This window comes from Rhinolophus ferrumequinum, chromosome 12, assembly GCF_004115265.2.
Source record: "Rhinolophus ferrumequinum isolate MPI-CBG mRhiFer1 chromosome 12, mRhiFer1_v1.p, whole genome shotgun sequence".
NCBI classification, from domain to species: domain Eukaryota; kingdom Metazoa; phylum Chordata; class Mammalia; order Chiroptera; family Rhinolophidae; genus Rhinolophus; species Rhinolophus ferrumequinum.
In genome coordinates, this window is record NC_046295.1 from 81941403 (window position 1) to 81967956 (window position 26554).

Sequence of the window (26554 nt, forward strand, 5' to 3'; positions counted from 1 at the left end):
TTGCATTAAAAAGTTCAACTGAAATAGTTGTGAGGGAATCTACGTAACTGTCAAAGCCGTTTGTTTGGACTAACTCTGGCACTGAAGTGTGATTTTTTTTTTTTTTTTTTTTTTTAATGACCGTGAAAATATTTGTCTATTAGTGGCTGTCTGTTTAAGGCAGGCTAGTGAGGTAGATCTTCAACAGTATTTCGTTTTCTTGCTTGCAGGGCTAACTTAAAAGCGTTTTTTCAATGCTGCAATGACTGAAGAAGCAGTGCATTTCCATGTAACCATGAAAGAGGGCCAGACAGCTTTTTGCACCCTGCATTTTTACTATTATTTTCCAATTCTTAGCACCATTTCACTAAGGAACCTTGAATACAACCAGGATCCTCTATTTGCATGCGACTGTAGCTGCATTTCATGAATACTTTGAACCCTTGTCAATGCATTTTTTGAAAAAGAAAAAAAAGAAACTTTGTGTATGTGACTTAAAGCATGTAACCTTAAGATGTTGCATTCTAACTGACAATAAAGACCTTTCCCAAATATGATGGTGTTCTGAAGACTGTTTAATATGCTCTTCTAGCTCCTTTGGACCAGATGATAAATAAATCCATAAATAAAGCGGGAGTGTGCACAGTTCCCTCACCTAGGGAGAAGCCAGGCCAAGGCAGGGTGTTACAAGTTTTTGCACGCATCGCACTGAACCCAGCTTATTTTAACCTTGCAGGCGATAAAAGCGAAAATGGATGAACTTAGGCCTTTGATACCTGTCTTGGAAGAGTACAAGGCCGATGCCAAATTGGTTTTGCAGTTTAAAGAGGAGGTCCAGAATCTGACGTCAGTGCTTAACGAGCTGCAAGAGGAAATTGGCGCCTATGACTACGAAGAACTTCAGAGCAGAGTGTCCAATCTTGAGGAGAGGCTCCGTGCGTGCATGCAAAAGCTAGGTAGGCCCAGCGCCCTGCGGGGCGGGGCGGGGCCCCGCCCACCCGCGGCTCACGCGCAGGCTCAGGGAGTGGTGCTGAAGTGGACAGCGCCCGCCTGGCTCCAGGAGGTGCCGGCTGGACTAGGTCTCCTGGGCAGGGCTCCCTGGAGAGAGAGCAGAGGGCAGTCTGCACCCGTGCGAGCGGCTTGTCCCACCCTGTGCAGAGGCCAGTCACAGACTCCACTGAGTTGCACATCTGGACAAAAATAGGAGGATGTTAGATGTCGCAAACCATCTGGAGAATGTGTGTGTGTGTGTGTGTGTGTGTGTGTGTCTGCGTGTTGGGGCGAATTCTTAAGACACGAGGGCTGGAAACATATATCTCAGGTTCCCTCCAGGTTGAGGACGAGGGCTGAGGAAGCCTGTCCAACGCTGCACCATGCAAAGTTTGAGTAAAAAAGAACGAGTTCAGTCACACCACGAAGGAAGATTTGCCGTGCAGTGAGTGAAGGAATCCCTCCCACAGCCTGTGAGCTGACGAGTGCCTCGCTCGTGTTCCAATTTCCCCAAAGGACCCCGGACGCGGGGCGTCCCCTTTGAATTCTTATTTGTGATTGAACATCCACTTGCCTTATCAACCTTCCTGTTAATTGCTGTAACAAACACTAGCGTGCTCGTGTCTGAGTCCACTTTTAAGTAGCACATTTTAAGTCTCAATTCCATTTTTAGGCTTTCCTGTTAAAGAGAAGCTGGCCCTTCTCACCACCAGTTTTAAGATAAAGGTTGCTTGTTTTCATGCATATACTTTTTTGAGGAACTCGGGGTATTCTGCTTTATGAGGAAACTTCCCTTTGGTTTTATGTGATGTTCTACCTTGGGTCCCCTTTTATCCTCCCCCCCCACACACACACAGGCACTCCAAATACCTTATTATAAACTTAAAACATCCCAAAAGAATAAATACTTTTTAAATCCCTACTGCTGTGGTCAGGTGAAAGAGAGAGCCTACAGAGGGCATGGAAATAGAGTCCGCCAACCTTTGTTTGAACAGGCTCCCATATCTAGATCATTTTCCGTGCTGCTTTCGGTACCCCGTAAAGGCGTACACTTTTAAGTTCCCCAGTCCTGGAGAGAAGACTGACATATGTTGGGAGTTGCAGAACTGATCGGCTTTAATGTGTGCACTCTGGCTGTGTCACATGTGAGAGTGTCTGCTGCGTTTTTTCAGTGATGGGCTTCAGGGTTCATAAGTCCTGGTGTGTCACGGGCTGGGTGACCTGGGACAGTCCCAGGAGGGGTCTGGGCTAGATGCGCTGTACCTACCAGCTCTTTCCATTTTGACATTCCAGGAGTCAGTGGGACATTTGAAATGTCAGTGATTATAAGGCTCTATTCCTGACAACGAGGCTATATGACTGTTTAGGTTGGGCACCGTCTTTGGGGTTCTGCCCATAATGACCCTGAGCCCACCAGTCTCTCTCCAGACCCTCCTTGCCCGCCCATTGGGAGGTCGCTCTTGGCTCTGCAGAATCCAGAGGGGGAGGGGGCTTTATGTGTTATCTATTGCCCCACCAGTGGTGTTTTCCCTCCCTGATATACAGGCTGTGGAAACCAGGGAGAAACACGATTAACCCCCCACATTTTCCGATTAATGAATAAGGGAGCAAAATGGAAATTCAGAGCAAAGTGTTACAACCAGTGAGAGGCCAAGGGTCTTTCTGAGGGCGGTGCAACCCTCTCGGGACGCGCAGCCTTCCTGGCTGTGCCTGTCCTGCTTTTAGAAGCTGGACGGATTTACCTTGTGGTTTAGGCTCTGGGCTCTGTCACATGGTTACCCCCGGCTGCTAAATGGTTGATTGGGGAGTAAAGAGAGGACAACTAGGCCCGCGGAGGCTGCGTTCTCCTCATTCTCCTTGTGGGAAGGCAGCCATGTGCTTTCACCTCTGCATTTCAGTCTTCCTTCAAGAGACGCTGATGTGTAGATAGACCCGCTGAGTCTGCAGGTGGGGCCCAGGGATCAGCATTTAACCAGCACCCGCTTTATTCAGATGGACCAAATTGTGAGAACCCCAGGCTGGGGGAACAGTGTCATAAAGTAGTCAGTGCCACTCGACCGCTGTGTGACTCTCCGAAGGCACGGAACGACTCGCGTTTCAGCTACCTCTTTGTCTCTAAGATGAAGGTGTAGAGTTCCTGTGCCCTGAGGTTACTGTGTGAGTGCACAGATGTCATTCGTGTCATGGGCTCTGCACTATGCCCGGCGCAGAGTAGGTGGTGGGAGGATAGGTAGGTAGGTACCGTGTTTCCCCAAAAATAAGACCGGGTCTTCTATTAATTTTTACTCCAAAAGATGCATTAGGGCTTATGTTCAGGGAATGTCATCCTGAAAAATCATGCTAGGGCTTATTTTCCGGTTAGGTCTTATTTTCAGGGAAACACAATAGGCCGGTAGATAGGCAGGCAGGCAGGCAGGTAGGTAGGTAGGTAGGTAGAATAGGTAGGTATGCAGATAGATAGAAGGTCGATGATAGACAGATAGATGACAGACCATAGACAACAGACATGGATAGAGCTGCTTCTGCTTCTCTCCTAGATTTTCATTCTAGTTCAGTAACTTAAGGACCCAATTCATATCTTGTGGCTTCTTAATGTAGTCTGTATTTTAGCTTTGCAAATAGGTAGGGTCTTAGCATCCTGTTTCCTTGCTTTGAGGTTGCTGGCCAGCGTAGAACAGAGGGAGGCAGCCCTTTGCTGTGTGGCACCAGGTGTGCAGACAGCTCTCCTGAGCTGGGAGGACTGGGGCATGACGTAGCAACGTAGCAGCTCAGTGGCTGCAGTTTCCTTCCCGCCCCTCTGCTCCTTGGTTCCTCGGGATGAAGTCTGCCTGTAGGTTCCCTCGTGCACAGCGTCTCGGTTACCTTCCTGGTGTAACAGTAGGAAGAGGGCCTCGCTGCCGCTCCCCAAAAGTGCACTTAGTGAGGTCTCTCTCTGTGTCACACCTTCTCTTCAAGTCGATATTGCTGACAATTCCTGGCCCCAGAATATACACAGAACAAAGCAGGTTCTGTTTGTTTTCCATTTCTTTTTTTGAATCCCTCTCTCCATGGAATTGTATGTTTTTCCTGATGGTCCACCTGGAAACTTGAACCTGAAATTCTTAACCTCTAGACCTCTTATATATTCTGGCTTCACTCTTCCCTGTTTTTAAGGGATAAAAGCTGGGAGATGGGCCCGAAGGCCAGGGGGTGTTCCCAGGACCCAGTCTGCCTGCTGTGGGGCAACGAGCCCCCTCAGTCTGGTCTCTGGCCTGAGTCCCTTTGTGGGCGTGTCACCCTGGACCTGTTCAAGCACCTTTTGGAGACACCCTGGCTCTTGTTCAGAAGTAGCCTCCTTCTAGGAACAGCGAGAGGTGGCGATTTCATCTGCAGGGTCACTGCTTTGTCCAAGCTTCCCACTTCGCAAGGTGCCAACCTCCTGGGCTCTCAGGGTGCCAGGCCCTTCCAGCTGGGTGTGCCATCCAGGAGCTCAGCCCTCCTGTGAGTGCACCTGCTCGGGGCTGCCCAAGCCCTTCCTCTTCACCCCCCTCCCCTGCACACACCCTGAGCACCAGTGACAAGGGACATTTTTGTGAATTGAAAGTGCCAAGGCTGTACCGCCCGGCTCTGCCATGAGGGCCTCACAGAGCCTGTCAGTTCCAGAGGTCTTATCAGAACCAGTCTGGACGGAGCAGCGCTGTGGCCTCCAGCCCCCTCGGCCCTGGAGTGCTCAGCATGCAGCCGTCGTTTGAAGAGCGGGGCTCCTGAGCCAGCTGGAATCTTTCTCTACCGGCTCTAACCTGTGGCTTGAAGGCTCCTCCAGGGGCTGGGAGAGGGTGCCCGGGGGCATTTGGGTGAGAGAGAAGGGAGACCTGGGCCCGGGGAAGGTGGGGCTGATACGGCTGCAGGTCAGACCTGGATCTGCGGCCTGTCTCCCGAGGCACCAGCTTCTTCTCTGCGGCCACAGGCCGCAAGGTCCACCATGTGTGGGACACGGTGCCATGGCCCAAGGCTGCCATGACCTGGACTTGACTGAAGGTGAACCCCATTTTCTCCACATTCTCAGTCACAATAATGATAATAGTGGGGCCTGCACTGAACGTGTACTCCCTGTTAGGCATCCTTCTCGAAGCTCTCCGTAGCTTCAGTGCTGTAATTCTCGCAACCACCTCGGAGGTGGGCACGGTCATTGTAGACAAGGAACACCATCTCCCTGGGCCGCACTCCTTTGCCCCCCGTTCCCTCTACTGGGACAGACAGTGAAGCAGTAGACGGACGAGGAATTTCTGGGAGGTGAATCATCACCTCCAAGCGCCTGAGGGATGAGTCATTCGCTCATTCATTTATTCATTCTGGACAACCCCCCAGGCTGCCTTGGGGAAGTGGGCGAGTGCACTAAGCTTCTTGCCTGGGGCAGTAAGAGCCAGATACTCATGTCTGAGGCCCCAGGAAATGTGTGGTCACTTGCACAGGTCAGTGAGGACAAGGGGGTGGGGTCAGAAGGGACAGGTCTCTGGAAGAAGCATCAGTTTGGGTCAAGCCACAGGAGACAGGTAGGAAGGGGGGTGGCATTCCAGGTGGAACAGTGGCTTGAACAATGGTTGGGGGCAGGAAGACCAGGCTCACGGCCAGGCATGTGAGCTGAGTTGGGGTGCCGACCCTCACTTCACCTGCAGAGTGTGACATGGAGGAGAGAAGTCTGGTCTCCTTTGGGGGAGGTCATCCAGCAGAGTACCATTGAGTCACCATCGTATTGAGAAATGACCAGAACCCACCAAGTGCTCTGGATGGGAAACCAGCAGGCTTTCCACCCGTGGTGCCCCAGACCACGACACCTTGGGGGCAATGGCTTCTCAGGACTTCCAACAGGACCACTGTCCCCTGGCTCAGCGGGAGGAGGCCTTGCATGAGAAAGCCACAGGGGCTCAATGACTTCTTAGTGGGCGCTGGCCTCTGGATGCAGGGAGAGGCCAGAGGGGGCCTGCTGATGGTGTCAAACGACCCCTGTTAGCATCTCCCCGTTCCCACCCAGCTCAGAGGGCCCACCGTCCTGGGGGCAGCCCAGAGCTCCCCCAGGGCCAATAGGAGCAAAGAGAGTGCAGAGGGTCCAGCCAGGCCGTGCTTCTCCCACACTGTCCTACCTGCCCCGGAAGCTCTTAGGGAACACCACCCCCATTCCCCAAGAGGTGAGTGGGGTGAAAAATTGATCCAGGAATCCCCCTGGGGTTTCCAGAAACCCACCCACTTTCTTCTGGTGGCCATAGACGCTGCTTAACCTTGGACAGCGCCTGCACTTCCTTTCTCCTCCATCTCTCCTCCCACAGTTGGGGGAGGGGTGGGCAGGCCCGAGCAGACCTGCTGTGATTTTCAGCCGCAACCCACACCCATGTGCCCACCGGCCTCCCGGGGCTGCAAGCTTGGCCTCCCGGGGCCGAGAAGGGATGGCATTAACATGGGAAGGGCCATAATGCCTCCTGAAGGCGGAACAGGCAACAGAAATCCAGAGAAGAAATAGATGAGTAAAAATAGTCGTGGCGTTTCTTTTTCGAATCTGGGCCAGAGGCAACAGCCTGGGAGCAGGCTCTGGGGGTGAGGAGCAGAGGAGCGTGACTTGGTGGAATTTGGGGGTAAAGCCAGCCGTTCCGATTGCAGGCGGCAGCTCTTAGTCCATCCTCAAGCCTCCAAGTTGTCCAGATCCGTGTTCTCCTGCCAACAGAGAGCAGGTGCGCCTGGAGCTGGGCGCGGGGTCAGGAGGGTCCGTCTTCCCAGTCCTGTGTGATGCTACCAGTGGACGTACCCCACTTAAAGTTCAAGGAGAGAGCAGGAGGCACCCCAAACATGCAGAGGTGGGGTGGGCCAGGCCGCGCACCTCCTTGGGGCTGCACTTTGAGGACCATCCTGGCTAAACCGGGGCCCTGGGGTTAGGTCACTAACAATCTTCGGAAAGCGCCCGGGTCCTCTCTGAACTTTGCAGACTGCTGTGTACACACGCTAACTCGGTGTCAGTAGAGCAGTACAGACCGGGGAAGTGACACGCAGGTCTGGGCAGGAGGAAGGGAGGACAGTAGGAGGGCACACGTCCCCACAGGGAAGGCGCCCATTTCCCACCTGAAGACGGAGATCGGCTCCTAGGGCCCCGAGGCTGGCTGAGATCCGCTTACTCTGCGGACCTTGGCAGCTGTGCACACAGGTTGGCATCAGGTGGGAGGAGTGGCGTTTTGCACGGTGTGCTGGCCACCCTGGGCCGTCAGCTGCAGCCTGGGAGGCCTGCGGGCTGTGGGAAGGGCGGGGCCTGGGTCGGAAGTGCTGTGTTCCAGCTGCCTGTGATGGATGGTACACCCTGAGGCCATCCCACCCCATCTCCAGCCTCCATCTGGGAGATGGGGGCGGGGGGACCCCGAGGTCACATCCAATGTCCTGGCCGTCCTGATGCCCCCCGATCTGTCAGTGCCCGCAGCGCCCCAGCTTTCCAACCTCTGGGCTCCTCCTCCAGGCAGAAGAGACATTCTCACCCTGCAGGAAAAGCCCGCAGGCTGTAGGGGTGGGGGGCTGGTGGGCCGCCCCTTGCTCCTTGTCTGGTTCTAACTGACGGAAGGGAGCAGAGTAGGCGCACTGTCCTGCCGAGTGGAAGGAATCGTGGCTCGCACAGCGTCCTGCTTGGAGCCTCATTACGTGCCCAAGCCTGCCAGGTGATTCCAGTGCCTTCTCTCTAGCAGACATAGGAGGCCAAGCTGCCACTGTCCCCATTTCCCAGAGGAGAAAACTGAGTCTTGGCAGGCTGACCCCACTCCCCAGCAGTGCTGCTCTGGTACCCCCCAGGTCCCATGGGGAGGGAGGGAGGCCTGGGAAGTGGCCCCTCCTCCTCGTCTTCCCTGGCTTCCGTTGCTCCATTTGGGGGAAGGGCGCCTTCTCTGGCCTTTGGGATTTGGGGTGCCGCCCATTTAGCAGCCATCGCAGACCGATGGCCAGAGGAATCCCTGCACCCTCCCCCAGTGGGCAGTCGGGTCGGCCAAGGCACTCACTCTTGGCTCTCTTCCAGCGTGTGGCAAGCTGACTGGCATAAGTGATCCCGTGACCATCAAGACCTCCGGCTCAAGGTTCGGGTCCTGGATGACAGACCCTCTGGCCCCAGAAGGTGATAACAGGGTAAGTGCCCCCTTGGTCGGGCCTGGGTCTGATGTCATTTGGACCCCTGAGTGTCTAGCTCTCACGCTGATGTCAACACGCCCACCTACCTGGCAACCAGAGGTTGTGGACGGAGCGGAGCTTGGTGCCCCCAGGGGTTTGTCCTCCCTTGCTGAGGTCCCTGTGCCGACCAGTCACAGACCACGGGGACAGATATGAGGAGGAGTGGCAGACCCCTGCACTGCCCTCCCAGGCGTGTGTCCCTCAGGCAGGGTGGCGCTCAGAGTCTGAGACCTTTGAGACACGCCCATCCGCCTCTGCTCAGGAGGAGAATCCATTAGCCTTTCTTGTTTTAATGACATCTCATTTGTATTTCATTTGCCATTCCTTTCATGGCTGATGGAAACTCATGCTTCTTTTTGATATAGGAAAGAGGCCAGGTTCCTTTTTTCTAGACTTTTCCCACCTGGGTAAAATCCTAAAAAGGAAGAGAGAGACAAGCAGCACACTCACCGTCTGGATTGATGGGAGTGCGGGGGGCTGGTGTTCTGGCCCCTTGGGGAATGGCGGGGCTGCGCGGCCACTGGGCGTTCTGACAGCCGCGTTTTGGAGTGTCCGCCAAGGGCTGATTCCGCCCAAGTTCCCAGTGGGCGAGAGAAGCTGCTTGGGCTTCGCTGTCCTTTGGTGTCCACCAGCCTGACCACTGTCGCCAGAGCGAGCAGACCAGTAGCCTGGAGCGTTGCTTCTCAGCCCCCTTCCCTTCAGGGTCCTGCAGGACATGTAGAAAATTAGCACCGTAAAAAAAAAAAAAAAGAACAACTCAATTCCTCCTCTGAGCCGGATTGAAAAAGAGGCTGAGAAGTTTGAGGTCTGGAGGATTTTTAATGGAAACGGACGGGTCACGCATGGTCCCTCTGTCCCGAGATTTCCAACCTCTATACACCCTGCCCCATGCCACCATTTAGAAGGCAGCCTAAGGCATGACCTCTTGTAGTTAAAATGTGAGGTAACACTGTGCTTCTAACACCCTTCCTCCTTCTGGGGAAGCGGGAGAGGGAACAGGTGCTGGCGGGCGTCTGGGAGCCTCCTCCTTGGTCTTCATCCCCAGCGCCCGTCTCGCCCCCAGCGTCTTCCCAGACGCTCATCCCCGCATTGGCCAGTGGGCAGTTCTGGAGGGGCTGGCTGCACTCTGCACCCTCGGATACAATGAAGGAAGAGATGGGTTCGGGTATTTGGGGGGAAGGTTGTTTCTGATTCCTTTTCTGCATCGTGACCACTAGCTGGTGCTTACAAGTTTCCTAACAATTTAATGGGCTGTTACCCCGACTGTTCCTTTGTCCACATCCCATCTGGAAAACCTCACGTCTGTTTTGCGCTTGGTCAGGAGCAGGCTCTAGCTGAAGGTGCTGGTGATAGTGACAATAAGACGGAAGTAAATAGAGACGATGGCAGACGCTGAGGGACCAGCTCTGTGTGCCCGGGTCTGGTGAGGCACTCGGGGTGTGCAGGAACTCCCCACATACAAGGGGAAGTGACGGGGCCCACACACAGCCCCCCGTGGGCCTGGCCCTCGCCTGAGCGCGCTGCAGGCCTGTCCTGCTCTGGGCCTCCAGCGACCCTCCAGCACGAGACCGTTGTCATCGCCACTGGACTGATGACAAAACCCAGGTCCAGAAGGGTCACGTGACTGACCCAGGCTCTCGGAAAGGCTGGTCAGTGGTTTGATGAATAAATGTCTAGAGCAGGCACTGGCGTTCCCAGCTGAGTCTCCTGATACCGCCCCCCAATTGCCCTCTCCCCACCTCCTGCCTGCAATCTGCCCACCCCACCACACACACCCCACAAGCCCCGGCAGACCCCCTGGGGTCCGTGAGCCAGAACCCCTGACCTTAGTGCTACAGAGAAGGAACCCAATCTGGGTGGTTCCGCCTGTATCTGGCACTGAAAATATGCCTCAGCCCTGATTTAATATCAGTTCCCTTTGTCTCCAAGAGGGCCAGTCATTTATCTTTGCTCAGACACCAAGGATCGGGGCTCCCGGAAGCCCGCTGTTTGCCTCCCCCGTACGGGGCGGGCGTAGAATCGTGAAGATGTCGAGGTGGTGATGGATGCGTTTGATAATTAGACATCTATTTTCTGCTTGATGACTTGATCACCCTCCAGAAAAGGAGGCCCTGGTGATGGACAGATTGTGCAAGGAAGGCAGGAGGAGGAGGGCTTCTCGGGGAGCTGATGGCACCCCGGGAAGGGAGGAGAGAGCTTGGCTGGCGGTGGAGGCCAGGGGCCTGCTCAGAGCACTGTGGGCAGTTGGCAGCCCCACCCCAAGCTGGGCCCGGGCCATTCTGAGCCATGAGCTCGGCACAGCTGCCAAGTGACACGTCCCCAGGTCCTGCCATTGATCTGGAAGACTGTTTTGTTTCGTTTGATTTTTTCCATTCTCCCATCCAATTTTGATCACACACACGCAGGAGACCAATAACTCGCTCAAAAAAAAAAAATCAATGTCAGCTTCAATGCAGGCTGCCACGAAGGGAGGGCATGCGTGGTGAGAGGGGTGTGGCAAAGGGCTGAGGGGCAGGAAACTGCCCAAGGACCCCTGGAGGGGGCCCCACGAGGGTAAAGGGCTGCAGGAGAGCAGCAGAGCTGTCAGGTCCTGCCACCTTCGCGCTGAGCTCTTTGAACGAGGTTAGCTGGGTATGCCTTTGCAGCCATCCTTCCTTGACTCATTTATTCAGCACCAACTTATACCAGGCAGTGGGGGGCGGGAGGGGGCAGTCCAGAAGCCGCCTTCTCTCAGCGATGACCCGCCCATGTGTTTCTGTTGGTACCCAGGCTCTGGAAGCTCTCGCCCTGGTGCCAGGATCTCGTCCCCATACCCTGCCAGGCTGTGCCTCTGGCCCAGGAGACCATGTGCTCTCCAGGGACCCTGTTCCCCAGTGCTACGGCACATAGCTCTGCCTGTGGGCCCTTCTGGAGTCCGGTGTCCACTTTCTTTTTACTGGTCTGCTTCTGCCGTGGGTGCCCCAGCCCCTCTCACACCAGACGTCATGAGCAAGGAGACCGGCTACCTCTTGCCACCCCCAGAAAGTTCATGTTCAGAGGGGTGTATTGTCACAAGCAGCAGTGAGCTGAGCTGAGTGTATAAAAGTTCCTCTCTGTCATCTAAAGGGTGTCAAAGCCACGCAGACGTTTTACAAGGGTCGTACAGAATCCCTTCTTCTGAAGGTCACCTGATCTGACGGACTATTTGATGTGGTCAGCGGTCAGAGCCTGCACAGTGAGGCGCTCAGTCGGCAGCAGCCCCCTTCTGTCCCCGCTGAGGAAGCAGGGACGGCCTGGGGCCGCTGACCTCCCCCTGCTCCGTGTAACCCTCTGCTCCCAGGGAAGTCTCCCCGCTCCCCCCGTTCAGCTAACGGCTCCCTTCCCAGCATCTTTCCTCCCAGCCCAGACGCCCTGATGTCAGCAGTCCTGTCAGGAGGACATGTGACAGAGGCCTGACGACCCAAAGGGAGGAGCGCACTCAGCCCAGGTTCCCCGCAGTGGCCCCTGAGCAGGGCCCCCTCCCACCCCCCTGGCCACATCGGTGCATCTGGACGGCGACGCCAACTCAGTGCCAGACAGGTGCCCTTTGCCCTGCCGTGCCTTAACCGAGACCTCCTCGTCACTGAAAAGCAGAGAAAATAATAGAGACGATTAGGAGAATCCCGCGTTCCCAGTGCACCCGGCCATGTGGAACCAAACGCAGCCGAGATGCGGCAGACCCGGCTTTCTGACGGGCGGCCGCGGTGGGCGTGCGTATGAGCTTGTTGGCCTCGTGCGCCCAACGGGTGGCATTTACAAATGTAAGAGTCAGCAGGTTGTGTTACTTCACCTTTTCTGGCACAGGGAGCCTCATGGATGCCCTGGGCAGGGACGTGGGCCAGCCCCGAGGGCAGGCGGTGTCCAGGAACCGAGGGTTACAGACAACGTAAGAGAAGGGGCCCGTGAGGAGGCAGCCCCAGCCCCCACCAGCCTTGGTGCAGGGCAGGGTGAGGCTGCGGGGAGGAGCAGGGACCCCAAGACCAGGGGATGTGACCCATCGGCCTTCCCTCGGCTGGACCCGAGGGCGTCCTGTGGGCTGTCAGGGCCTGGGGTCGACCCCGGCTTCGTCCCGGGCCAGCCATCACGCCCCCACTGCCTGTATAGAGAGAAGATGAGCTGTGCAGTGGCACAGAGCCGTCAGGTCACGGCACACGGGTGTCTCCTGTGGGCAGACCACTCAGACCTGGGTCTGGACTTCCCTGTCGCCTTGGCCAGCTGTCTGACCTTCAGACACTTTTCTTCTCTGAGCCTCAGGGCCAAGGTCAGGAAATGCCAGACGGGGATGAGCCCGCGTCAAGGCATGCACTGCGTGTTCAGGGCCGGACGCGCGGTCTTTCCGTGAACAGTGGCACTGACAGCCACAGAGGCTCTTATAAAACGGGGTTTTAGCCCGTAGCGCGCCAGGGGGCTGGGGCAGCCCCTGGTCAGCCTCTGTCGGCATGAATGAAGAATGATGCAGCCACCCGCTGCTTGCGGGGAGGAGGGACACGCGCTGGCCACAGCTGTGGCCAGGGCCCTCCCGGTTTGAACCCAGCAGCCACTGGCACTCACCTCTGGACCCCCCCTCCTTTGAGAGAGGCACCCAGATCTGCTCCCAGTACTTCACTGGGCGACCTTGGTTCTTGATGCAAAGAACCGTAGCCCTTCCAGGAAATAGGAGCGCTAAAGCACCCTGAAAGCCCACATTTCTTTGGGGCTGCCCCCCCAGACACAGAGCAGCAGGTGCTGCCCAGGACCCCACTGGCTGTGATGCCCACATGCCCAGCTGAGAAGCTGCCCCCAGGCTCCACCCTGGCTGGGTCTGGCCTCCAGCCGGGAGCTGAGCCCCCAGACTTGTGCAGGAGCCAGTGCAGCTCAGCCTTGGTGGAACATTGGCCTTGGACCTGGGCTGGGCTGGCCCCTGGGGGGTACGTAGGGAGAGGACCCGGCAACACATACTTCCTTTGTCGCTACAGTAGCGGTTTCCAGCTCGCCTTGTACATTATAAATTGTGAGCAGATTTTGCGAATCTTGGTGCCAGGCTACAACTCAAATCAATTAAGTAAGCGTGGCGGGGCTAGGACCCAGACGTGCGGAGGCCGAGCACACCTGCAAAGGGCTGAGTGTGGTCAAGTCCACGGTGAGCCGCTTACGCTCCCAGTCTTCCTGCACAGTAGAGGCCCCTGGAAGCTTTAACCAAACACAAAGGCCTGGCTCAGCCCCAGCTGTCGGATGTAATTGTTCTGGGCGGGGCCCAGGCCGCTAGGTCAGACACAGATAGCTGGGGAGGCGTCCTGGATGGGACAGGCTACCTCTGAACTTGGGACTTGGACAGGAAGGAAGGAAGAGACCAGAGTGCACACACCCAGACGACGGGGAGCCCTCAGTGAAAGATGGGGCCCTTATCGCAAGACCCTTGAGATGCCAAGCACACGCCTCTCTGTTGCACAGGGTGGCTTCTCATCAGTGATTAAAGCCTCCAGGCCAAGAGCTGGTCATTAAACGTGCAGCACCTTGTACTGATTTTCCCTTCCCATCTAAGTTGCATTTTCTAGAAGTGTTGTGCCCTGTGTCCAGTTTGCCAGTTTACAGGAGGAACAGGCGGTTTAAAAGTCTTTAGTAATTTGATTATGATTCGACCCAGTTCCACACACAGAAAGGAAGCACTGGACCCTGAGGGTACAGGAACACATCAGACCGGTGCTATTATCAAAGGACCAGTCGTGTGGGAGGCAGACGTTTGCACAGGTTCAGAAAGTGTCTGGGCACTGAGATAAGGCAAGGCCATTCCTTAGAGGGGCCAGGGGAGGCTTCGGTGAGGAACGTCCTCTGAGCTGCGTCTGAAAGAAGCAGTGAGCTCCCGTCGCAGGAGATAGTCAAGCAGAGGCAAGAGGGCCAGTTTTGGGCGACGTGGTCAGGGAAGGGCCTGCATCCCACCCTGAGTAGCTCCACCCATCGAAACACTGCTCTCACCCCGTTCTAATCTGTGACTACATCCTTCAGGGCTGGTCTGCGGAGGCTAAAAACCCTAAAAGCCTCAAGTGAGACCCAGTTTGGGGATTTTTTTTTCCTTTTAAATCTTGTTAAAAACTAAAAGCACATCTGAATGGATATCTCAGGAACAAGGTTGTTTTGGGGGGTTTTTTTGGTTCTTTTTTTATTATTTATTTATTTATTTAATTTTTTTGGTGTTTATTTTATTTTTTTTTTTGAACGCTTGTGTAATGAATGCCACCTCGGAAAGCTGCCGCCCCGTCCGCCACCCTGCAGCTCACAGGCACAAGATGGGTAGAACAGCTGTCCTCCTGCCAGACAGACGCACCGGCAGTGGTGGCAGCCAGCAGACTCTCCTGACTCACTCGTTGCTTTCTAATTTGCTCCCATATTGGTTGAAAATGACTAGAGCATTTTGTACAAAGTCTAGACAGTTTCGAGTCAACTGTCATTTAAGCAATGAGCAGACATCTCTTCCTCCGTCACCCCAAATGGGCCAGGACTGGGTTCATTATCTTGGTTGATTTCGACAGTCAGGGCCCTCTAGGAGCCCACTTTCTTCTTGGATAGTCACTTTCCCCCGGACTGGGTGTGACAAAGAGTGATGACACTCACAGCATCCCAAATGCCAAATTAATGACGTTCTGCCTGGCAGACGGGATGACTCAATCCCGCCTGCTGTGCCAGAAATGGAAAGGTGGGACCAAGAGGCCTGACGCATGGTGCCTGTTGGGTGCCAGGGACCACCCTTCCGGGTGACTTTCGTGTGGGTCAGCGCTGAGACAGGAGCTGCCCGGCAGTGTGTCCTCAGCCAGGGCCCAGGCGGCCATGCTCTTTTCAACGCCATCTTGCTGGCCTGGGGTTTCATACATTGATGGGGTTCCTTCCTTCCTCAAATAGGTGAGCACCTACTGTGCGCCTTTGGCCCAGGAGAGGGCAGTGACCAAACAGAGGTGCCCGCAGACCCACGGCCTGGAGGCACCCCAACAGAGGGCTCAATTTGGGCTCCCATCATGGTTTTCCTTACCATCCACTCATGTGGGTGCAGAGCAGCCCATACCCACAGGAAATTGGGGGTGCCCCAGGCTGTCAGTTCCCACACTTCATTCCCCGACCTTTCGCCAAAGTGGGCGCTTCCTCCTCGGGGGGGAAATAGTCTTCTCCCCTTTGGAAGCGTGCCCTGGGGGTTTGGGGGAAGGACATGACATTGTGTAGTCTTCATCGTTCTTGCCTGGTCCTCTCAGCCCCTCTGGCCGAGCCGTAAATTACATCGCGAGTCTGAAGGGCCATCCCCTGCTAACCAGTCTGCTCTGCCTGCAGGTTTGGTACATGGACGGTTATCACAACAACCGCTTTGTCCGCGAGTACAGATCCATGCTGGATTTCATGGCCACGGACAACTTCACGTCCCACCGCCTCCCGCACCCCTGGTCCGGCACCGGGCAGGTGGTCTACAATGGCTCCATCTACTTCAACAAGTTCCAGAGTCACATCATCATCAGGTTCGACCTGAAGACAGAGACCATCCTCAAGACACGCAGCCTGGACTACGCCGGCTACAACAACATGTACCACTACGCCTGGGGTGGCCACTCGGACATCGACCTCATGGTGGACGAGAGCGGGCTGTGGGCCGTCTACGCCACCAACCAGAACGCTGGCAACATCGTGGTCAGCAAGCTGGACCCCGTGTCGCTGCAGGTGCTGCAGACCTGGAACACCAGCTACCCCAAGCGCAGTGCTGGCGAGGCTTTCATCATTTGCGGGACCCTCTATGTCACCAATGGCTACTCGGGTGGCACCAAGGTCCACTACGCCTACCAGACCAACGCCTCCACCTACGAGTATATAGACATCCCCTTCCAGAACAAGTACTCGCACATCTCCATGCTGGACTACAACCCCAAGGACCGGGCCCTGTACGCCTGGAACAACGGCCACCAGGTCCTCTACAACGTCACCCTCTTCCACGTCATCCGGTCCGATGAGTTGTAGTCACCAAGGGTCCGAGTCCTCACCCGCGTGGACGTTCCTGTGAAACAGCTGCCAAAAAAAATAATAAACCCACTCACGATACTAATAATACTAATCTTGGAAACGCATCAGCAACGTGGAGTCCGGCAGCGCGTGATGGCATGACCTCCGTGCTTCTCCAGCTCAGGCCGGAGGGCGACGGATTTGGGAAGAAACCCCCGTCTTTGCAGCTGGAACTGCAGCCCAGGGCTCCCCGGTTCTGTCCCCATCACCGCCCCAGTCCCCTTTCTGGTCAAATAGCATACTAAAGAAGTAAGGCAATGACTGTTGGCCAATTCGCGCCCGAGAACAACCCACTGTTAGGATCGCATGGACCTTTCCTTAGATCATGGTCGGTGCCGATGGACGGGATTATTTGTGTGTCATCGAGAGCCCCCCCGGGCCGCGCTTGGCATCCAGAGGGGTCCACGTAGGCTAGGTCAGCTTGTACCCATCACAGCGGCTATTCCTCGACTGTGTGTTGTGTCTTAGATTAACGCGCTGAGACCCCAGTAGCCCGTGGACCCATGTGTAGTACCTGCCGCGCGGTGGTCGGCGTGTGTGGCACAGACAGCCGCGGTGCCCACCCTCCCCGTAGTGTATTGTGCAACGTCTGTCCTTGTCTCCTTGAGGTGGTAACTCTGTGCATTCGGTTTATGCAATGGATGTTGTAATGCAGTGCCGTAGTTTGGATCAGTAAGTGGATGGTTCTTGTTTCTAAAAAGAAAAAAAATAATCAGTGTTCACCCTTATAGAGAGATCATCAAGTTCGTGTTGATAATAATCAAAGGAATTATTCTCTTCTTGTTCAATTATCTAAACCATGTAACCACGGATAAGAAGGGCTCCTCTAGGGGAAAACCCGTTTCCCATGGGAAGGGATGTCCCCAAGGGCGTCCGTGTGAGGAAAGTACATTTTTTAAGTAAAAAAGAGGGGAACTTTGTACTCTCCAGTTATCTAAGGAACAATAAAAAATATTAGGAGATGTTTTTGCTTCACTTGTCATTCTGAGGGTTTTAAAAATGATGACTTCTTTCAGATCCTTGCAGATATAGTCCAGGATGTGAGTGGTCCCCCAAGAGGAAGGAAGATCCCTCCCTCTGGAAGACAGCATGCCCTGTGGGGCTTCTAATGTTCCCTGTGGGGGCTCTAACCACCCATCCCCTGAAAAGTTGGAGCCTGAAGGTCATCTGGAGGTCCCCTCCCCCCTTAGGTGACTCAGACTCCAGGGCTGCAGCACTGGGCACCCCACCTCCACCTCCTCTGCCTGCCAATGTCCCCCAAGGTCACAGCTGCAAAGAGTCTGGGACAGGCACCTGCTTTAGATGTGACAGGTGGTGCCAGCAGAGACCCTGCTAAAGAGTGGGTGAAGGGAACCCCAGGGCCTGTGGTGAGCAGCTGGCCCCCGCTGGGATCTGGATCCCCAGGCCTTGGAAACAGAGAGGCCATAGGGTATTCAAAGAACCCGGGCCAACACGGACCAGGCCCGTCAGTGCCAAATCGGGCTCTGCCTCTGAGCCACTCCTGAGGTCTCCACAGGACAGCCAGATCTCAGTGTCCTGAGCCCATCTGGAGTGCCCTGGGGCTTCGTGCCAGCCAGAAAAATTACAATGTCAGAGTTCACAGGACAGCGCTGGGGACCAGCCGTTAGCTTAGCACTAGAGGTCCAAGGCGTGGCGTGGTGCGTGGGAGCCGCCCGCCTGCTTCCCCTCCCCTCTGCTCTGGGGCAGCTGGCACCCCTTGGCTGAATGGATAGCAGGGCAGTGACGTGGGCACTGGGAAAAGCCAGCAGCCTCGGTGAGCCTGGCCCAATTGGCATTCAAACGAGTGAGCAAACAAGCCGACATGTTTCCAAAACAATCTTCCTGAATTTCTGTCGTTTGTCCTGGAAAGACAGCTGGGCCAGTACCCAGGCGGGTTGTTGGTGGCGCTTAGACACAGCTGACATTCACAGTGCTCGGTACACGTGGAGTCAGTCTGAGGATGTCTGACACAGGTCCCTGAGCCCACTCAGAAGCTGGAGACGCTGAAACAGGGAGCCAGTCGGGGAAGGAGGCAGCGGGGGGTGTGGGGACCCTGTCAGGCGTGGTCATTCCTTGTGATCCAGCTCTGGCCAACAGTTGGGAAAAGATGGGACGAAAAATAAGGCATAGGCTCCCCGGTTCTCCCCCTCCCCCCTTCTGGTCAAATATCATGCTGAAGAAGGGGGTGGCTACCGGCTGAGTCTCCCCCACCAGGAGGATTCCATGGGCATGGCCTCATGTCCTCAGATGGTGGTCAGCTCCCCTGGGGGAAAAATAGGGTGAACCCTAAACCACTGGGGCAGGAGGCGGGGGGAAACCCGAGGGGACTCTGGAAACGTGCTGGTGATTGTTGGCCAACAGGTCCAGATTCAGCGTCGGGGGAGGGGCAGTTGCCTGGCCTGGCCTTGGGCTACTCTGGGACCCTTCCTCCCCCCCAGCTTAGGGCCACAGCTGTGTACCACGGCTGGACCCCTGGCTCCCGGCTCACAGGCCTCCTGGACTCCACTGCAGGGAGACCGTGCTGCCTCTTGCCTGACACATGCCGTCTCTTGACCCCAGGGCACCCTGCCCTTTCCCTCTGCCCACTCCCTGCTGGGCCCACCTCCAGACCCACTGCGTTCTGGAGCCTTTTGGTGCCTTCTGCTGTGTCCTCCTTGCTGTCCTTCCTCCCCTCCCAGCTCCAATGACAAAGGTCCCACCTTCTAGAAGCTTCTCCTCCCCATCTCCAAGGAGCAGTCGCTGCTTCTTCGTGGGCTCTCGTCCGTCCCTTCTTCCCAGTGATGATGACTCTTGCACCCACACAGTCCTTGGGATCCACCAAGCCCAAGCCCAAAAAATCCAAAAGTCCTTTCTTGTCACTCTCCGGGACTGTGACAATAAGGTGGGGAGCGGAGGGGCGGGACGGAAGGACCGCCTAATCCTTAATCAGCCTCGTTAGCCGGAAGCAGGCCCTCACACTGGACCCGCCTGCAACTAAAACTTTTACAAGTGGGGGCGTCTTCATCCCTTTACGCTTACACATCATCACAGAGTGAGATGGCACACGACATCCTCCTGTGAGAGACAGGAGCTGGCAATTCCACGAGGCCACCAGCTACTGAGGTGACAGGCGCCCCGCCCAGCGCAATCAGCAGGGGCTCTCCTGTAACTACAGCCGCAGTTCCGGCCGATCCCTTCATAACTTCCCCTTCGTGACAGAGGAAACCACAGATGTACAAATACCTGTTCTGAGTCACCAGAAGACAAAGTAATGACCTGATGGGTCCAGGATGGATTTATTGCCTCAGACCGAGTACTTAGTAGGGAAAACACTCCTCCAAGGTTATTAAATACGCAAGAAAAATAGTCCCGCCAGCAAGCAAATCAAACAGCCGGCCTGCCACTGAATCTCCCAGATTCCAATAACTGAACATCTGTGGATGAATTTTCTTTATTAAAAGTTTGGCCTGGAATCAAAATCCAGCAATTCTTTGGGGTCCTTGGAGACCCGAGCCTGAGACGCTCAGCTCTGCGTGCAGCTGGGCTGGAATCTTCCTGATATCCACAGGGTTCCTCTTCCCGAAGGAGGCCTGTGACGGGTGACCCCACACAGGTGCCCGTGGAATTCTTCCCCGGCTCCTGGAGCATCACGACGCCCGTGTGGGGTTTATGGGAGGCGTGCGGCGAGGGTGGCTCTTCTCCCTGTCCCAACTTGCACAAGTGAGCGGGAAGGAGGCAGCTGCTGTGGGTGCAGCGGTCGTCTCGGGGGTTCTTAGGCAGCGCAGGGCTGCCGTGCAGGTACCAGCCTCCGTCTGTGAGAAGGGACCTGAGAGGAGCTGAACACGCCAGGATCGGGGGTAGGTTGTTATCTCCTATTGGGACGCCTAACTGAATTCCGTTTGAAGGTTATCAGTGGAAGCTTGAGTACAGAGGACACTGAGAAGCCGCGTTAGCACCCATCCCGGCACCCCCATGCGTCCCTTTGACCTCACACCACCCCGTAGGGGAGGCACCAAGCTCCTTGTCCACACACGGGAAACTCTGTCCGGCCGTTGAGTTTCTGACCTGTGAAGGTCCACGTCCACAACACAGCACTGGCCGACATGGAGACGTGTTGGAAGCCTTCTCTGAGGATGGGTCCCTGAAGGTGGGTAGGTGCCGGGGCAGGTGCTGAGCCCAGACTTTGGACAAGCGGTTCCTTGGTGTTCAAGGCGCAGGGGTTGGGTTTGGCAGGGAGGGGAATTGGGGTTGGATCCTTGTCCAGCCACCTGTGGAGGTAAAAGACGAGTGATCGGGAAGAGCCGGTTGTGGGGACAGTTGGGAACCTGAGGAGTGAGGCCAAACCCCTGGACACGCTGGAGGAGGGCTGCCCCGTGGCCCGAGGAGCTCGGAGCCTGTGGCCCACCCAATGCTTTTCCTCATCAGGCCCAGGCAGAGCAGCGGGACGGTCCGCTCACCATCAGAGGAGATGTCCCTTCCTTGGTGGCCCAGACCTGCAGTGTGGAGGACAAGGTCTCCGGAGAACAAGCTCCACTTGGTTTCCTGTGGGTGAAATGTTTCTAAAAGGGCCTCTTGCATCACGCTCTTGTTTTAATAAATCCACTGTTAGAGATTATTTTCACAGGCGATGAGAATGAGATATGGAGACCTTTGAACCCAACCACAAAGAGAGGCATCGATTGGTGCCCGCACCCCACTTTTCTTATACAAAATGCACCCGGCTTGTATATTACTCTGTATCTTGCTGTCTTCACGTAACAATATTCCCTGAAGGTGATGCAGGAACACGGAACTCTGCCTTGCTCCCCCTCCTTGCTGGGTGGTGTTCCAGCGTGTACACTTGGCATTGGGTTTATGCTCGGCCCCCCTGCCCTTGGTAGACTTTCAGTTGTTTCCAATACGCTGCTCTTTAGAGCCTTCCCTCTGTGAATACCCTTATGCAAAGTCGCGTCATGTATCTGCACGTGACAGGTGTCTGCTATTTTGCCAGATGCTGTTGAATTTCCTTCCACAGCGGCTGCGCCAGGTCCCCTTCCTCCTGGCAGGGTCCCTGAGTGCCGGCTGGCCTCCCCGCTGAGTGTTTGGAGAGTCTGTGGGAGTCTTCCAGCCTGGGAGGTAGGACCTGGAGGCTCCCAGAAGCTTGAGTGTTTATTTCTCTTATTTAGAGTCACGGCCATTGGCAGTATTTATCTCTGAGCTCTCAGTTCATGTCTCTGCCCACTTATTCCTACTCAGTTGTTGTGTTTTCCCCCATGGAAGTGTTAGGAGCTCTTCCTCTGTGTGGGAAGTTAGTCTTTGTGAGTCTGTGAGTTGCAAGTATCATCTCTGTTGATGTCAGTGGTGTGGTTTTTCGGTTTTTGTTCATTTGTTTGTTTTTGGTTTTTTTAATGTAGTCAGAACTATCGATCCTTCTTCCAATGCTTTTGGCTTCTGAGTCAGTCAGGACAGTGAAGAGGCATCTTCTCTGCTACTTGTTGGGCTCCCTCCTTACACTGCGATGGCAGTGCCTTTGGGGTTATGTCGTGTGAAGTGCGGGGCCAGTTTTTTCCCAAAGGCTGCGCAGTTGCTCCAACACTATTTATTAAACAGCCCGACTTTCCCCTACTACTGAATCCTACGCTGAGTGTCCCCTATATTTTGGCCCCGTTTCTGGGCTCTTCTCTTTGAGTCTGCGACGCTGTCCCTGGAAAGAGCCATTTATATAACCTGGGCGGGGGTTTGCCCGCAGGTGACTATTGGTGACCTCTGTGACTGGCACTCCCTCCGTGCTTTTCCAAGAGCTCTTTAAAGGCGTGTGTACAGTGACACCTGCCCCTGTGATTGTAAAGTCTCCGGGATCATCACTAAATCTGAGCAGGATGTTTGCCTTCACCCATTTTGTCAGATCAGCAACGAGAAACATGCTTTTGGGATGATGTGTCTCTGAAGAGTTCTGCGTTCAAACACAGCGCCGAAACCCCGAGACTTTGCCAGGACTCAAGCAGGTGAGGTCTTCAGAGGCAGCCCTGGCCCGACGTGGCGCTGTGCCCTCCCCATTTTACAGAAGTTGGCACAGGAGATTGATCAGTAGCCAGGGCCCAGTGGTCAGTGGCAGGCCGGCCCTGGACCCACTCTCTGTTCCTTCCACCACACTGGCACACACGTCATGTCCTTCAGCTGGTGAGTCACCGGACATTTATTCATCACACAGCAGGCAGCAGAAAGTGCCAGAACGGTGTGCCCGGCAAGGATCCGGGCTTGTCCTCCAGCCCCGGCTGCTGGTGAGTCACGGACGCCGGGTGCTGAGCAAGACAGCAGAGGGAGGCGAGGCCTGGCCAACAAAGGCCGAGGGCTGTCATCTGTTTCTGCTCCACCCTGGCTGGGAGTCACCGGGTGGGGGAGTGGACCCACCCTCTGTGTGCCCTCCATCCCACGGCCCCGTCACGTGCACACATGTGCACATACACCAGCCGACTCCAAGCCCCCACCAGGCGCAGAGCAGCTGCAGGGGAGCAAGGCAGGCTTGGAAGCTGCTCTGTCGGCCTTTAGGCTCCTCCCTGGGAAAACGTGAGCGATGATGCGCCCAGCCTACTTCCGGGGGACCCTTCTGCTTCCAAGGCCTCATCCCACCGGCCCCGGCCTTCCAGGCTTTCCAGCCCAACACGAGCCCAGAGCCATTGCAGGAGGGAGGGCACAGCTCAGGTGCGACACCCCAACCTGCCTGCACCACGCTCACCCCGCCTGGGGCCTCAGCCTCCTCACCTGCCCCAGGCCTGGTGGGAGGGAGCAGGGGGGCATTCCAGTGGTACTGGCAGACGTCCCCCATTCTGGGAAATGTGGCCGCAGCTCTATGACACTTCTGCCTGGGCCGGCGGGAGCACCTGGGCTGATTTCAGGGGTTCTGGCCTCAGACAAAAGAAGGCTTTGGCCCTCCCCAACCCCCGCTCCTGCTCAGTGAAGCCTGTGTCCTCGGCCCTTCACGCCACCTTGAAGCCACTGCTGTCCCCACTTCGCAGGTAAGGACAGAGAAGCCCAGATAGAGTAATTAACGCCAGAACAAGTTAGCACAGCTAGTTAGTGGCAAACCTGGCTAGATCCACTTACCACTCACCCAGTCTGGGGCCCTTGCTGAATGGAGCCTGCCTGGAGAAAGCGGTGCGGTGTCACACGACTGTGTTCTAAGTGGCCGGAGTTTCCAGAATTGGCTGGGATGGACCCTCTGCCCCCACCCTGGGGTGATTTCTTCCTCTCCAGTCAGGCCCGGGAGGGAGGGCCGTGGCAAGCTGGGAGGCCTCAGCAGCTGACGCCATGAAAAGAAACAGTAATTTCCTTATTGATCTTTTCCTGCCCGCTAAGCCTTGAAAATAAGGTCACCAAGAACGGTGCAGCACGTGTTCTTCATTGCTTCATTTTGCTTATTGAATTCCTGCGTGATTCCTGGAGGACCCCCTCCCCGCCCCTCTCTCTCCAACAGCTTCTCGCTTCAAGGACACCAATGGCTGGCTCAGATCTCCTGAGAAGCATGTTCCTGGCCAGCGTCTCCAGCACAGACCCCATTGGCTGTCCCCGAGGCAGCAGAGATGGCAGGGGTGCCCACCTGCCCGCAGGCGTTGTGGCCCCTGCCCTCCCTCCAGGCTGCTCGCCCTGCTGCCGCCTCCTTTAATTAGCGGGACGGGCTCTGCTCTCAGCTCCAGGCTGCTCATCTGGCTTACACAGGCGCCTGTTGTGTCCGCTAAATTGGCTGTGGCAGAACATAATAAAGAAGAAAAACAGTGGCTGCAGCGGGTCAGCCAGAGAAGCTGACGATAACTCGGGAAGGGCCGGGAAAGGAGACATCCAATTAAAGTTTGACTGCAGCTCGGCGGCTGCAGGCCTGGCCTGTGAATCCTGGAGCTTCAAACACGACTGACGGCAGCCAGAACGAGAGTGTCCTGGGTCCTTCCTCCCAGAAGGCTGATGGCTGCTGCACTAGTCCCAGGAAGGCTGGTGTGAAATCTGCCCTGGGACGGGGATCCCACAAATGCTGTCGTGCACCCAGCTGCATGCTGCAGGCTCAAATGTGACACCCCACCCCTCGCGGGTCCTCTGTCTAGCACAGAGAGATAATTCCAGAAGGTGCTCACGAGTCTGCAGCTCTCAGATACAAAAGCAGCAGCTAATTTCACCCATGCAGATGTAATGAAATAGAAAAAAGGCAGCCTCTTTGAGCCCTAACAAGTCTATAAACCCAAGTTTAAAGTAATCTGAAGGGCGGCTTTTGGGGTAAGAAACACCCCAGTCTTGACCATTCACTTTCTCTTGCTGTCCTCCTTGGCATGGGCTTTTGGGGGGAGCCATTTTCCACAAAGGAAGCCAAAAGGGACACCCACAAATGCAGCCCCAAGAGGGTTTCTTGGACAGTGGAAGAGGCAGTAGGTGCTGGAGGTAAGTGTGACCGGGGTTGGGGAGCTCCAGCCCTGGCCGGTGCTGTGCTGATGGCCATTTACGACCCTCAGGGGACGTAGGCTCCCAAGCTGTAGAACGGGATTCAAACAGGACATACCCTTGGATCACCGTGATGAGCCCCTGAGCCAGCCTTGAAAGCACTGGGGCGGGGTGGCCAGATGGGCGCTGGGGCTGGGGGCCGTGGGGTGGGGCCGCGGGGCCGCGAGACGGGTGCTGGGCGCTGACGGGCCCGGCCAGCTGTTCCTCGGCGCCTCTGTGTACTGAGCGCAGTGTGCCGGGCTCCAGGCTGAGCTGCTTGACTTCACAACTTCATTTTGTCATCACAGTGACCCGTCACACAGGTTGGGAAGCTCAGGTTGGCAGTGGCCAGGTGACCTCCAGCGGGCCTCGGGGACAGGCGGGCCACGCTGAGCACCTTGCTGCTCTCACGGACCAGCTTCAACATCCCACAGAGCGGTTGTTCTGTGATAACCCATCACAGAGCCACGAGGCCACACATTCAAGAAGAAACTGCAAATGTTGGATCCCCTGGTGCTGTCTCCAGCGTCACGTGACTGAAGCCTCATGCCCACGTGCTGGCTGATCCCTCTGCCCGGCACGTTTGTCCCGGGTGTTCACGTGGCCTATCCCTTCTCCAGCTGCAGGTCAGCTTGCCTACAGCTGGGTGTCCATGAACTCATCGGTGAGTGTCTGTCCATGTCGGCCCCTGTAGAAGACAGCTCTACGGGAGACGCTCACCTCTGTGCGTCCCCAGGGCCCAGCTCTGTGCCTGCCCATAATATGTGCTCAATAAACATTCGCCGCATGAATGAATGATGGTGTACAGTTAGTCCCACGAAAGCCGAGAGCAGGAATGCTGGTTCACGTTGGGAATGGGCCTTTGAAACACAAATCATTTCTCCACTGCAACCCAACAAGTCGTCCTCGGAGGTGCTCGCTGTGCACTAAGCCTGTGGGGATGAGAAGCAGGTGTACATTCCCTGGATGTACGCCGGCCCCTCGGGCTCTTTGCGGTACCCACAGATTCTCTGAGCATACGGGGTGAGGCTCTGCTTATCGCTTTCCTGCTTCTCAAAACTAAGAGGCACGACAGAGAAGGGAAGAGGGGACCCCAGGAGGCCCCGAATTCTTGGGGGACGTGGGGGCCTGTCACATACCCTCTTTGCTTTGCTGTCCTTTGAAATCACTGCAGGCCCCCACTGGGGACGGCGAGAGGACGCCAGCAGGCACGTTTCCGCTCCCCCTCAGCCCCCGAGCGCAGCGTCTCCCTCCGACGTCCGGGCCGTAGGCGTGAGAAGCCGTTCAGAGTGTGTGAATTATTCAGAGCAGCCGATAGAAATGAAGGATTGAGTCAGCGTGCACCGCGCGAGATGGACTCAGACAGCAGATCCCAACAGGAGCAGACTCCTCAGCTTGCTCTCAAAAACAAATTAGTGGTGAGTTATGGAAACATTGTTTCATGAGATGCAACCAGTTGTTTCAAGAACAATAGTCGTAAATTGTTCTCTTACGAACAGGTTCGCTCGCTGTTCCACAGGCTTTGCAGGGATGCGGGCTGACGTCCGCCTCCCAGCTGCCCACTTTACCACGCAAGCTCTCAGAGAACAGAGGCCCTTGTGACTCACTGACCACTGGGTCCCCAGGCCTCACACCAAGGGGCCACATTGTAGTGCCCAGCAGATCACGCTGGCACGGATTACGTCGTATTTCCAGTTGTCTCACGTGAGCCCCTGGTGAACGGCCCCAGACTATGTCCCTGGCCCTGGGAAAGCTGGAGCTGTGACCTCCACCCGCCTGCTCTGACGGTCTCACCAACACACCTGGAGATGAATTGCTCAAGCTACTGGGACGCATGCCTCGTTGGAATCATGCAACCCCCGTCATTGCACAATTACCCCCAGTGGGGTGCTCCTGGCCTGGGGTCTGGAGCGAGCTTGAGCCATCCCCAAGCACACTGCCTTTAAGCTTCACCGTGCAGCTCATTTTG

General features: G+C 55.9%; 1 protein-coding gene across 3 annotated transcripts in view; it reads left to right on the plus strand.

The window, feature by feature from the left end:
* OLFM1 (olfactomedin 1) overlaps positions 1 to 16343 on the plus strand; it is a 37312-nt gene extending 20969 nt beyond the window's left edge. For 2 of the 3 annotated variants that reach the window (XM_033123542.1, XM_033123541.1), the window contains exons 4-6: positions 716 to 935; positions 7988 to 8094; positions 15448 to 16343. In XM_033123542.1, coding sequence (XP_032979433.1) covers positions 716 to 935; positions 7988 to 8094; positions 15448 to 16122 — 1002 coding nt within the window. In that variant the 3' untranslated portion in view covers positions 16123 to 16343. Of the gene's footprint in view, positions 1 to 209; positions 528 to 715; positions 936 to 7987; positions 8095 to 15447 lie in introns of those variants that run through there. The other variant, XM_033123543.1, reaches the window with a different exon arrangement.
* Positions 16344 to 26554: the final 10211 nt, after the last annotated feature.